The sequence below is a fragment of the Erpetoichthys calabaricus genome, chromosome 6 (genome assembly GCF_900747795.2).
Source record: "Erpetoichthys calabaricus chromosome 6, fErpCal1.3, whole genome shotgun sequence".
Classification (NCBI taxonomy): Eukaryota; Metazoa; Chordata; class Cladistia; order Polypteriformes; family Polypteridae; genus Erpetoichthys; species Erpetoichthys calabaricus.
In genome coordinates, this window is record NC_041399.2 from 71,240,351 (window position 1) to 71,254,031 (window position 13,681).

Consider the following 13,681-nt stretch of genomic DNA (forward strand, 5'->3'; position numbering starts at 1 on the left):
CAAGATATAGAAATGTTTTCTTAACTACTACAGTTAACTGTTTTTGTTGTTCTTAATATTGTTTTATAATTTTGTTTTGTAAAGCACCTTATTTTGATGGATAGCAAATGTTCTATATAAAGCAGATAATTATGGGTTTATTTCTCTTTGCGGAGTCTAGTTGTTATTATTTGTCCAGGGCATTATCCCAGGCTCATGGAAATTGCTGTTTTAAGTGTATTTTTTATGTTTTGTTAGATCTTATTCTGTATCTTATAATTATTTATGCTCTTTGTTATTATGTGCTGAATATTAGTTTGTTTAAATGTTATGTTTATTACATGTTTAATTATGAGCTCTGTACCCTTATAAAGTAGAGCTTTGGGGGTGAGGACACCATGATGTACTGCTGGAGGACTGCACTCTGCCTATTTACAGTGGTGTGAAAAACTATTTGCCCCCTTCCTGATTTCTTATTCTTTTGCATGTTTGTCACACAAAATGTTTCTGATCATCAAACACATTTAACCATTAGTCAAATATAACACAAGTAAACACAAAATGCAGTTTGTAAATGGTGGTTTTTATTATTTAGGGAGAAAAAAAAATCCAAACCTACATGGCCCTGTGTGAAAAAGTAATTGCCCCCTGAACCTAATAACTGGTTGGGCCACCCTTAGCAGCAATAACTGTAATCAAGCGTTTGCGATAACTTGCAATGAGTCTATTACAGCGCTCTGGAGGAATTTTGGCCCACTCATCTTTGCAAAATTGTTGTAATTCAGCTTTATTTGAGGGTTTTCTAGCATGAACCGCCTTTTTAAGGTCATGCCATAGCATCTCAATTGGATTCAGGTCAGGACTTTGACTAGGCCACTCCAAAGTCTTCATTTTGTTTTTCTTCAGCCATTCAGAGGTGGATTTGCTGGTGTGTTTTGGGTCATTGTCCTGTTGCAGCACCCAAGATCGCTTCAGCTTGAGTTGACGAACAGATGGCTGGACATTCTCCTTCAGGATTTTTTGGTAGACAGTAGAATTCATGGTTCCATCTATCACAGCAAGCCTTCCAGGTCCTGAAGCAGCAAAACAACCCCAGACCATCACACTACCACCACCATATTTTACTGTTGGTATGATGTTCTTTTTCTGAAATGCTGTGTTCCTTTTACGCCAGATGTAACGGGACATTTGCCTTCCAAAAAGTTCAACTTTTGTCTCATCAGTCCACAAGGTATTTTCCCAAAAGTCTTGGCAATCATTGAGATGTTTCTTAGCAAAATTGAGACGAGCCCTAATGTTCTTTTTGCTTAACAGTGGTTTGCGTCTTGGAAATCTGCCATGCAGGCCGTTTTTGCCCAGTCTCTTTCTTATGGTGGAGTCGTGAACACTGACCTTAATTGAGGCAAGTGAGGCCTGCAGTTCTATAGACGTTGTCCTGGGGTCTTTTGTGACCTCTCGGATGAGTCATCTCTGCGCTCTTGGGGTAATTTTGGTCGGCCGGCCACTCCTGGGAAGGTTCACCACTGTTCCATGTTTTTGCCATTTGTGGATAATGGCTCTCACTGTGGTTCGCTGGAGTCCCAAAGCTTTAGAAATGGCTTTATAACCTTTACCAGACTGATAGATCTCAATTACTTCTGTTCTCATTTGTTCCTGAATTTCTTTGGATCTTGGCATGATGTCTAGCTTTTGAGGTGCTTTTGGTCTACTTCTCTGTGTCAGGCAGCTCCTATTTAAGTGATTTCTTGATTGAAACAGGTGTGGCAGTAATCAGGCCTGGGGGTGGCTACGGAAATTGAACTCAGGCGTGATACACCACAGTTAGGTTATTTTTTAACAAGGGGGCAATTACTTTTTCACACAGGGCCATGTAGGTTTGGATTTTTTTTTCTCCCTAAATAATAAAAACCATCATTTAAAAACTGCATTTTGTGTTTACTTGTGTTATATTTGACTAATGGTTAAATGTGTTTGATGATCAGAAACATTTTGTGTGACAAACATACAAAAGAATAAGAAATCAGGAAGGGGGCAAATAGTTTTTCACACCACTGTAAGTCCAGACAGAGGTTCAGGCCACCAGATCAGCAATGAGTTTTTAATAGTTGTAAGGACTTTTGTGGATTTTCTGGTGTCAATGATATTTTGCTTTGTTTATATGTATTTTACCTTTGGTTTGTGATTTGGGACCTTTTTGTCGTGGAATGCATTTTAAGCTTTGATCTGTTTTGCATTCTACTTTGCCTTGATTTTTGTGCTCCCTTTTCTTAATTTAAATGCTTTCTTCAATGATAAATATTTTTGTTTGACATTTTCTTCTTAAGCCAGATATTTTATGATGAACACTTTTCTTGAAGGGTGTTTTTTTTAAACATTTAAAAATATTTTGAATATTAAGCCTGTGTCCCATTTTGAGCCAGAGTAGACCCAGGCAGTGTAGCCTGCCTATTTGGGGTCTGGCAGCCTGGGGTGAAGCCTGCTTTTGGGTTCCAGACTAGAGGCCTCGTCTTTAAAGCTTGTGTATGCACAAAAAAGAGGCTTGAAATGCACATATGCAATCTTTCTACATCAACAGTGGCATTTATAAAAGAAAACTTGACGAGGGAGCATGTATATACTGTATTTACAGCAACAATGACCCACTTGGAAGCAACATTTCAGAGAAAATGGGAAATGACGACACCCTTGATCAAGTAGGGAAATGCAGCCAAACCAGCTAAAAGACAACTCACATACAATAATATGTATCACCAAGCCATTATTATAATGTGCATTGCTGTGAGAAGCATATTACACCTCAAAAGTGATGAATATGATATACAGACAGTATTTTAGTGTCCTTTGCACTGAAAAACATTTTTGGTTATTCATCAGTTTGTATCAGCTACCTGTTGTCACTTCTCAGGGAACTAGCCTACAGGTCAAGAATATCTCAGCCCAACTTCACTTTGCAATGCTTTGCTGGAAGCCATTAACCAACCAGCAAGGTGCTACATGCAGTTTTTATATGGTGTGGGTCCACATACCTAAAACATAACATGCTTTTGCCAGCCTAAAAAGACAGTTGACAGCAGTGTCTTATTCTTCGAACATAATCACAACTATTTACCACATTCATATTGCAATAAGGGCACCAAGCAAGAATGAAGCTGCTTTTGTTTGACGTGAGCAGTGACATTCTATTAACACACAAGTCATCTGTGGTGACATGATGAGACTGACAAACGTCTTGGGACTTTGGCCTGGGTCAACCTTTGATTAATATATTTTGAGGCAAAATAGCTTTGACAGACACGATGGTAGTGTATGTGGTGGCTGGCTTGTTGGTAAGGTAACTGGGTGAACCCTTAGTTTTTCATATGGCCTGTACTATTCACTGTAACAACAATCATGTCATTACATGTGCCAGGTAATAGCAACTACCCGCTCAGAACGTGGTGCCTTACACCTTTCCCTGTCCCCCACAACACAGAAGAGAGGACATACAATGTTGCACATGATGTTGAGCACTTAAATGCAGAGCACAGGCAGATACTTTTCATTGAAGATGGCAGTGTCATGGTGCTTCAAGTAGAAGGCTGCTGTACCTGCCAGTAAGTTCTGCAGCATTGTGATTGCATGTGAATGAGGTTAAAGAGCATGCTGTCTATATGGATGTTTCAGGGCGGCGCTGAGCCTCATTCAAGCATACTGGTCTGACTTTGGATATTTAGAGACCTGCACCTATTTTTGCTGTTTTGTGTGTATCCTGATTTCAAGTCATTTGTGATAGATGTATTGTACATCAATTACAGGTCCATAATGTTTTAGGAATGGGCAAGTGTTTTAAAGGCATTTGTAGAATGTCCTTTTTTAGTTTATTTATTGTTTGTGACCATTAGATAATATAGTAACTGTATAGGTGAATTTGTCAGAGAAAGTCATAAGAACTATTGCAGGACAATATACTGTACTAATATAGCTGACCTCATTACAGGCAGAGAAGCTAAGAAAACAGTCTCCCACGAAGGAATTATGCATTCTGGCTGCTATTGAGGTGCTGTATCTGTGGAAGGCACTTCCTAATTGCTCATCTTCCAAACTTCAGCACATGAGCCAAGGTAAAAATATGTCTTAACATTTTAACTTAAGCATTTATTATTTAAAAATAAGACTATATTTTACGTGCCTGCCAAATTATGTCTTATTTTATTTTAGAAAACAGATGGATAACATACTAAATAACAAACTACCAAGAATGTCAATAAAATGTATATCCTTAAGATTTCTAAATAAATACAAATTGCGCTAATAACATTTGTACAACACTGTAATGTTCAGAACTAATCAAGATATGACCAGTAATGGAGTTCAGCTACCTTTCCCTTTCTTATTTAATGTATAATCTTTACATTTCCAAGGTATATTTCATGGATACAAACCACCATGTTAAAACATTCCTGGGGGTTTAAATGTTACTGTATTTTTTATATATCTTCCTGACTTTATTAGTGTTTATTTGTGGCATATAAAACTGCTTCATTTTCATACTGTTTGGACAATATCAAAATTACTGTATTTCTGGCATGAAGGGGCCAGACAGAAGTTGTGTTATTACATAAAGCTACAAACATCAGAATGTCTGCAAATACATTAGTAATTCGACATACTGGACTTACACTGACATTGCAGAAGTTGCTATAGCAATACTGAAATTTTCCAGTGTGGGTCATGGTGCTATTTGAACTTTCCTGCTTCCTACGGTCATGTAAGCAGTTTTAAAAGAATCATCATGTGATGTAAATTACAAACTAATGCACAATTCCTAAGTATAGTAATCATTCATTTCTAAATACAGTATGTTAAAAAAAAGTCACCACATAATGCTGAATAGCTGTGTTATCTCTCACAATAAATTTAATGTAGCACGTATGGATATAGGAAATTTCGGAATTTTTATAAAATATGGCATGGTGGCATAGTGGTAGTGCGGCTGCATCGCAACAAGTAGACCAGTGTATGGAGTTTGCATGTTCTCCCCAAGTCCATGTGGGTTTCCTCCCAAAGTCTAAAGAGGTGCAGGTTAGATGGAATGGCAATGCTAAATGGGCCCTAATGCGTGAATGTGTTCACCTGCAATGGGCTGGCCCCTCATCCAGAGATTGTTCTTGCCTTGCACTCAACACTTGCCAGGATAAGCTTCAGCTTTACCACATCACAGCCATGGATAAGTGGGTTTGGAAAATGGATGGATGGAATGGATATTGAATATGAAGTAAAAACAGCAATCAGCAATCCGGGTGTAATGTTGCTTATCCAGGTTATAGTACAGTATTATACAAGTATTATACAGCTATATCCAGAATTTGCAAAGCTGTTAATGAAAAACTACATATTATCCATATTAAGTTCAGATTTACCTATTACAAATACCGAATAGAATGTCTAGGCATATATATCTTTTTAGTTTATAGCCACTGAAGGCAGGCTTTATGCATAGGCAATTTCTATGGGGTGGCTTTAGGTACTTTAGTCCCCAGTTCTAAAGTTGAGGGAGAAATGCCCCCAATCTCAGATCAGTGCCTAAAAGAAAAGTCACACTGATAAAACTGAATTAATAAATCTATACTACCTACATTTGATTCTATGAATTGCTACAGGGTACTTATAAAGAAGATCTGTTCTTGACACATCAGCCTAATAAGTAACCTGCACAGATGGTGACAGCTGGAGTATTATTACTATTAATATTATTATTCCTGTTGTTCCCATGAAAAATTAACTAAAAATAGAAGTTTCAAGCAAATAATGTATTTGTTGTTATTTCACATAGCACAAATATTTCCTATTTATTGAAAATTGAAAAAAAGTGAAAAACTTCAAAGTAGCACACATTTCATATAGTATTAAAAAATTCCACTCTGTTCTGCAACTGTTATGGAGACATTTAAGTGCCTAGAGATTATTCTGAGCTCTAAAACTACTAGGAGATGATAACAGGAACAAAATGTGGTCAAGCAAAGCAAGGGTCACAACTGTAAGATCAAAATAAAACGAGACTACAAAAAACAAAAGGACAAGACATACTCAAGTGTTAAAGGCAAAGCAAAGTCAAAACAAACAGCAAAATCCTACCACTAGGACCTACTTAAGAAATAAGCTAACTAACAGAAAAAATTCTTTGAGGTGGTTTTATTCACTGAGGGATAATGTGTAGTATGAACGCCACCATATTTATAAAGTCACTTCTATGACATCATCAGTGTAATTCACCTTGTCACATGACTTACCAGAGGGCATCACAAAAATAAATAAAATAAAAATGCTAACAAACTACATATTATTTACATTACATTTTTTACTTTGTAAATAAAATTCCAAACATTAACATTAGAATCCTCATAAGTCACAACCCCAGAATACACAGAATAACACATATAAAATTGTCTAATGCTACAGTATCGAAGACCAAGCTTCTCAAATGTGTCTGAGTCATCAGTGCTTCAATTAAATAAAAGCATTTCTGCAGTCCTCAATGTCAATGACGAATCTCTAAACTCAAGTGTTATCAATGTTAGGCTGTTAAATACGATCAAATGGATTCATCAGTATTTATGTTGTAGCCTACAGTATTTTGCTCATCCAGCCAGTCTCCCCTCTCCTCCACCCCCGTGTTTATGACAAGCCAACATCTACATGCATAAGGGATCTACTGGCTTTTTAATCAATGCATACAAAGCAAAAAAAGAAAAGACACTCTTTGTTGATTTAATGAAAGTCAGCCAAACATATTGTTGATTAAGATGTCAGAAAGACACTTTGATGAAGTAATGGGTTTTAGCTTTAAAACATGCCAGTTTAATGTATTATAGCCCGTTATATGCATTTGATAAAGGAGTCCAAGTATCTAATAATTAAAATTTTACCAACTGTAAAATCCTATTAAGAAGTGCACAATTGAAGGCCACTGTTAATTTGCCTGCATCAGATAATTATATATATATATATTTTATTTATTAATTTTATTGTAATCATTCCATACATATGGATTAATTCATAGCAAGAAAGAATTAAAGACAAATCAAACCCCACCCTTGAGAAGGAGAGCTTAGCCAAAGGAGAATTACTTAGGGCTTTTTAATAGGGCAAAAATAAACAAAAGAAAGGAAGAAATATATATATAGGTAAATAAATAAAAAAAAAATGGAGAAGGGAAATAAAACGGTAATAATTATTTCTCTTATTCTAAAACATTATTGATTAGATCCTGCCAGGTTTTGAAAAAATTCTGTACAGATCCTCTAACTGAGAATTTGATTTTTTCCAATTTCAAATAATATAAAACATCGGTTTCCCACTGACTTATAAGAGGAGAGTTAGGATTCTTCCAATTTAACAAAATAAGTCTGTGTGCCAAAAGTGGAGTAAGTGCAATCACCGTTTGCTTGTCCTTCCGCTTCAAGTCCGTCTGGAAGAACCCCGAACAGAGCTGTTAATGGGTTAGGAGGAATTGTGACCCCAAGGCTGTCTGAAAGGCACTTAAACATTTTGGTCCAAAATGATGTTAGTTTGGTGCAGGCCCAAAACATGTGACCCAGTGAGGCAGGAGCTTGGTTGCAGCGTTCGCAGGTTGGATCTTGCCCTTGAAACATTTTGGACAGTTTTAAGCGAAACAGATGAGCTCGATATATAATTTTTAGTTGAATAATTCTATGTTTTGCACTTATGGAGCTCGAGTGAATTCTCTGCATTGCTGCCTTTCACTTCTTTTGTGATATATTGATTAAGAGATCTTTTTCCCAATGTCCTCTTGGGTCTTTGAAAGGTAGGGACTCTAATAAGATTTTATATAATGCGGAAATGGTGTTTAATTCCTCGAAATTAAGCACTATTTTTTCCAGCATGGAGGAGAGTACGAGGTGAGGAAAATCAGGCAGTTTCTGTCTGACAAAGTTTCTAATTTGAAGATAGTGAAAGAAATGTGTAGCTGGGAGGTTGAATTTGGAACGTAATTGTTCAAAAGATGCAAATATGTTGTCTATATAAAGATCTCTGAGCATTTAAATCCCAAATCTTTTCCAGGTATTAAAAACTGGATATGTTTGCGAGAGTTGAAAGTGGTGGTTCTCTTGCAGAGGTGCCACGGATAAAAGATTTTCCATCTTAAAATGCTTTCTAAGTTGGTTCCATATTCTGAGTGAGTAAAGCACAATTGGGTTATTAGTATATTTGCGATAACTTGTATTTATTGGAGCGCAGAGCAGGGAGTATAAAGAGAGGTACTACAGCATTTTACTTCTATTGCAGACCAAGCCCGTCTATGTTCATTTTTTTGTGTCCAGGTTTTTATGGCTTGTATGTTTGCTGCCCAGTAATAAAACTGAAAATTAGGTAAAGCCATACCACCTTCTGCCTGAGGTCTTTGTAGGGTCGCTCTTCGGATACGTGGGTGTTTTGAGTTCCAAATGAATGAGGTTATTGTTGAATCTAATTGTTTAAAAAACGATTTATTGATATATATTGGAATGTTTTGAAATAAAAAAAGAAGTTTAGGAAGGATATTCATCTTAACGTTAATTCTTCCGGCTAGAGTGAGATGAAGGGTTGACCATCTATGCATGTCTTGCTTAATTTTTTTCATACAGACGGCAAAATTTTGTTGATAAAGAGCTTTATGTTTACTTGTGATATTTACCCCTAGGTATTTAAACTGATCTGCTATGGTAAAAAGTAGGGTGTCCAATCTAATATTATATGCTTGTGAATTCACTGGAAAGAGTATATACTTTTATTCAGATTAATTCTGAGACCAGATATCTTTTGAAATTCTGTGAGTTGGTGTTAAAACTGCAGGCACAGTGTTTTCTGGGTCTGATATATATAAAACCATATCATCTGCATTTACTGTAGAGAGATTTTCTGTTCCAGTCCTTCTCTGATAATCCCCTTTATCTGATAAGAATTTGGACAGTGAACCGCCAGTGGTTCAATGGTGATTGCAAACAGCAGTGGTGACAAGGGACATCCTTGTCTAGTGCCACGTTCTAGCTTAAAGTAGTCTGAACAAATGATGTTAATACAAACTGAAGCTTCTGGATTGGTATATAGTAGTTTGATCCATGCACAAATATTCGGGCCAAACCCACATTTCTCCAATGCAGTGAAAAGGTAGTTCCATTCAATCATATCAAATGCTTTTTCTGCGGCTAATGATAGTAATATCTCTGAGGTGTTTGATTTTGCTGGTGAATATATTACATTAAACAGGCGTCGGAGATTGGAAGATAGGTGTCGGCCTTTAATAAATCCAGTTTGATCCTGTGATATTACCGAGGGCAGCACTTTCTCCATCCTTCTAGCTAGAATTTTTGAGAGTATCTTAACATCATTATTCAGGAGTGAAATTGGTCTATATGATGCACATTGTAACAAGTCCTTATTTTGTTTAGGAAAGACGGTGATTAATGCTTGACGAAATGTTTGAGGTAGTATTTGGTTGTCTCTAGCTTCTGTAAATGTTGCCAATAAGAGGGGAGCTAGCTGAGTGGAGAATTTCTTATAAAATTCTACAGGGTAACCATCAGGGCTTGCTGATTTCCCGCTTTGAAGTGATTTTATAGCATCTAGTAATTCTGTTAGCGTCAGAGGTTTATCCACTTCCACAGAGCTTAAAGCATCTATTTGTGGTGTCTGTAATGTATCCAGAAATGCATTAGGTGGTGTGTTGTCTTCTTTGAACTCAGTAGAATATAAGGATTTATAATAATCTCTAAATGTGTGCATTATATTTTTATGGTCAGTGATTTCTTCTCCATTGGTGTTGGTGATTACTGGTATTGTATTGCGGACTTCTTGTTTGTGAATTTGTTGAGCTAAAAGCTTATTAGCTTTTCCTCCGTGTTCATAGTAATGATGTCTTGACAACTAAAGAAACTGAACAACTTATTTATAAGTCAAGATGTTGAGTTCTGTATGCAGGGCCTGCCTTTTCCTATGAAGAGCCTCACTTGGACGCCTGGCTTGTTCTTCATCTGTTCTAGTAATTTCGCTTCTTAGCTCTGACAGTTTCTTGGTTTCTAATTTATTTCTGTGGGAAAGATATGAAATAATCTGTCCTCTTAAGAAGGCCTTTAGAGTTTCCCAGAGTGTTCCTGCAGAAACCTCTGAGGGTGTGTTTGTCTCTAGGAAGAAGCTGATTTGTTTGGATATAAATTCTGTGCAGTTCTCATCTGCTAATAGAAGAGGGTTAAGACGCCATCTACGAGGTGAGTGTGAGGGGCTTAATGATTTTAGCTCCAAGAGTAGAGGGGCATGGTTGGAGATAACAATTGTCGTATTTGCATGATTTAATCGTAGGCAGGAAATTATTATCTATAAAAAAATAATCAATTCTTGAGTAGCTATGATGCACTGGTGAGTAGAACGGATATGTTCTTGAGTTTGGGTTAAGAAACTTCCAGGGGTCGGATAAGTTGTGGTCAGTTAAAAACTGTGTAATTGTCTTTGCAGTGTTAGATGTCATCCCCCCTGTCACAGGAGTCCTATCTAAGAGTGGATTTAAAACACAATTAAAGTCCCCAGCCATTATAATTTTATGAGTGTTCATATTGGGAATGGATACAAATAGATTTTGCATGAATTCCTTATCATCGACATTGGGTGCATAAACATTTATCAAAATCATTTTACTGTTAAATAAGTTGCCCATGACTATCACATATCTTCCTTTCGGGTTCCGATACTACATCTGATGCTACAAATGGGACTGTTCTGTGTATGAGAATTCCCACACCTCTAGTTTTCTTTATAAAGCTAGAATGGAACATTTGGCCAGTCCAGTCTTTTTGCAGTCTGAACTGATCCTTGCTTAGTAAGTGGGTCTCCTGTAAAAATACTATTTTAGCGTTTAAGCCTGTTAGGTGAGAGCATACTTTCTTTCTCTTTAATTCGTGATTCAGGCCTTTAACATTCCAGCTCACAAAGTTAACTGTCCCATCATGGAGACATTGATTCTGAGTTTTTAATGTCATTTTATATTCTTAACTGGTAGTGAGGCAGTTTTAATCTTAATTTCAAAATTCCCCATGAGTTATTGCCATATAGCAGCACATTGTTGCGTTGATATTTATAGTTATAAGGATTAGAAGAATAGATTAGATATAGCCTGCTCTCCTTCCCCTCCCCCCCACCCCATTTTGCCTCCCCACATGAGGCTTGATCCCACTTTGTGATGTCCCGGTCCTCTGACATACAAAGAGACAGAGCATGTCCAAAACAAAGCAACCCCACCCCGCAGCGGCATTTGAGAGTTGAAACAAATTAGAGATATCTATTGCAGCTGAAGTCTAAATACTATCTGCCAAAAATATAATCGTTAACAGTCCTTAAGCTTAAAATAATCTTCAGCAATTTTAAGATATTAAGATGATAAAATAATGAACCCTGGGAATGATTTTAAAAAGTTTTCTAGGATAAACATAGTAAATCCTAATGTAATCGTAGAATTAGCAATAAACCAAGGGTATGATGTTAAACAGTCTACTTTAAGGTAGAAAAAAAAAAAAAAGAAAGAAAAATTAAACCCTACTTTAATTACTTCCACACTTCCACACACTCACGTCTATAACTGTAATTAAGACATAAACATATAGTGTCCAAGTAAAGAAAAGGATGTATAATTATAATACCAGTCTCTTTAAAAGTGGATCCAACAGCAGATGATAGGTCCTTCCCATGCCATGACAGAATACAGCTCCTTATTAACTTTCAAAAGAGTGTCGGAAACTGCTTCTTTAGTTCCTTTTCAGCTTCCTCCTTGCTTGAAAATACAAAATATTGGTCTTGAACTTCCACTTTCAGTTTGGCGGGATACAAGAGGCTGTATTTGATATCGGCTTTCTGTAGCAGCTATTTAATGTTAAAGTAGGCTGCGCGTTTTGCAGCTGTTAATGGTGAGAAGTCGGGGAAAATACGAATGAGATTATTTTCAAATATAATCTCTTGCTTGTGTCTGAGAAGTGCCATCACATCAAGCTTACATCGTAATCACTCGAAGTGGACAATAAAAGACCTGGGTTTAAAGGTGCTTGATCTGTATATGCGATAAGCAGCTGCTATCTCAATGTCGAGTTTAATATCATCTCCAATTATTTTAGAGAGTAATTCTACTGCAAATTTCACTGGGCTTGAGCTTTCTCGTTTCTCAGGTATACCCTCAATTCTTATATTATTTCTTCTGCACCCATCTTCCAGGGCCGCAAGTCTGTCTCCGAGTTTTTTGCTTTCGGAATTCGCAGCTGTAGCTTTTTCATCGGCGTTAGACGCCAATTGTTCCGCTGTTTCAACTCGAGCCGTGAATGCCTGCTTAACGTCATCCAGCTGATCAGTAACGTCATTAATCTGGTCGGCAAGCATTTTCAGTTTGGATCTATTTTCTTCAATGTGTTCCTCTAATTTCTCCAACATGCCTTTAAAGTTCATGTCAAAACGTTTAAATAGACGTGTTTCCCAGTCTTTGTTATCCTTCTTAAGCTCGTTCTTATCCTCAATGTTCGCCTTCTTAAGCTCAACGTTATCCTTCTTAAGCTCATTTATGGCCGTAGCCATGGCAGTGGCCAGTGTAGCGATCATCTCTTTCAGTTCGGACAGTTCGTTTCGGGTTTCATGCTCCGCGAGTGGAAATGCAGCTCCTGTTACAACAGGTGCAGCAGGCTCGCGATGAGTAGATGAGAGCACATCCTGCAGGGCCTTTTCTAGTCTCAAATGATCCCCAGAAATCGGCGATCCATCACAACCTGCATCACTTGCACCTTCGCTCCCATTTTCACTCTCGACTGGAGACGATACAATGGAGCAGGGCCCCAGGAAATCTGCGCATTCGTCTGCCTGTTCCAGGTCAGTCTCCGAGAGGCCATACCTTGCACTCGGGCCGGATGTCTGTCCAGACTTTGATGCAGCTTTAAGTTTCTTTTCCGGTTCTTTCTGACTTTTCTTCTTGTTACTCATGCTTGTATATTGTAGTGGAAGTTTCTTGGTCAGGTTAAATACAGGATACCTCTAAATAATATGAAATACGTGGGAAAATAAAGCCTCTGCTAGCGGAGCTCTGCTTCAGACGTCGGTCTCCTATAACGGACGAGACCAACTCAAAACCTCTGCATCAGATAATATAAAAAAAATTGTAGGGCATATGAACAGCACTGCTGCTAAAAAAATCTGCATGTAATAATCAACTCATAAAATCTCATAACTGTAAAAAATGAGGTAAACTATAAAAACACTTAACCATCACACATTGAAATAACAATTTCACAACATATACAGTAAGCAAAGTTGAAAGAAACAAAAAACACAAATGTATAGGGAAAAAACACTATTTACAGTCCCTAAATTTTTCTAGTTGGCAGCATAACAATTGCATGAGGGACAATACCACACTTACAAATAGGTGTCAACAAAAGTGCACATGAGAAAAACACATAGTAAAAATGTGCACAGCAACAAATGCACACTGCTAATAAAACCCCTTTTTCATTTATATTTATTTAGTGGAAAGATATTAAATAATATAAATGAAATTAAAATGACAGTCAAATCAGTCATTTTCCAACCTGCTATATCCTAACACAGGGTCACGGGGTGGAGCTAATCCCAGCCAGCACAGGGCACAAAGCAGGAACAAATCCCGAGCAGGGCGCCAGCTCACACACACACACCCACACAC

General features: G+C 37.3%; 1 protein-coding gene across 2 annotated transcripts in view; it reads left to right on the forward strand.

Moving 5' to 3' along the window:
• The window catches only part of ttc39c (tetratricopeptide repeat domain 39C), a 189,929-nt gene that overhangs the window by 158,598 nt on the left and 17,650 nt on the right, over window positions 1–13,681 (forward strand). For both annotated transcript variants that reach the window (XM_028803683.2, XM_051928874.1), the window contains one exon: window positions 3,956–4,079. In XM_028803683.2, the coding sequence (XP_028659516.1) occupies window positions 3,956–4,079 (124 nt within the window). The remainder of the gene's footprint in view (window positions 1–3,955; window positions 4,080–13,681) is intronic.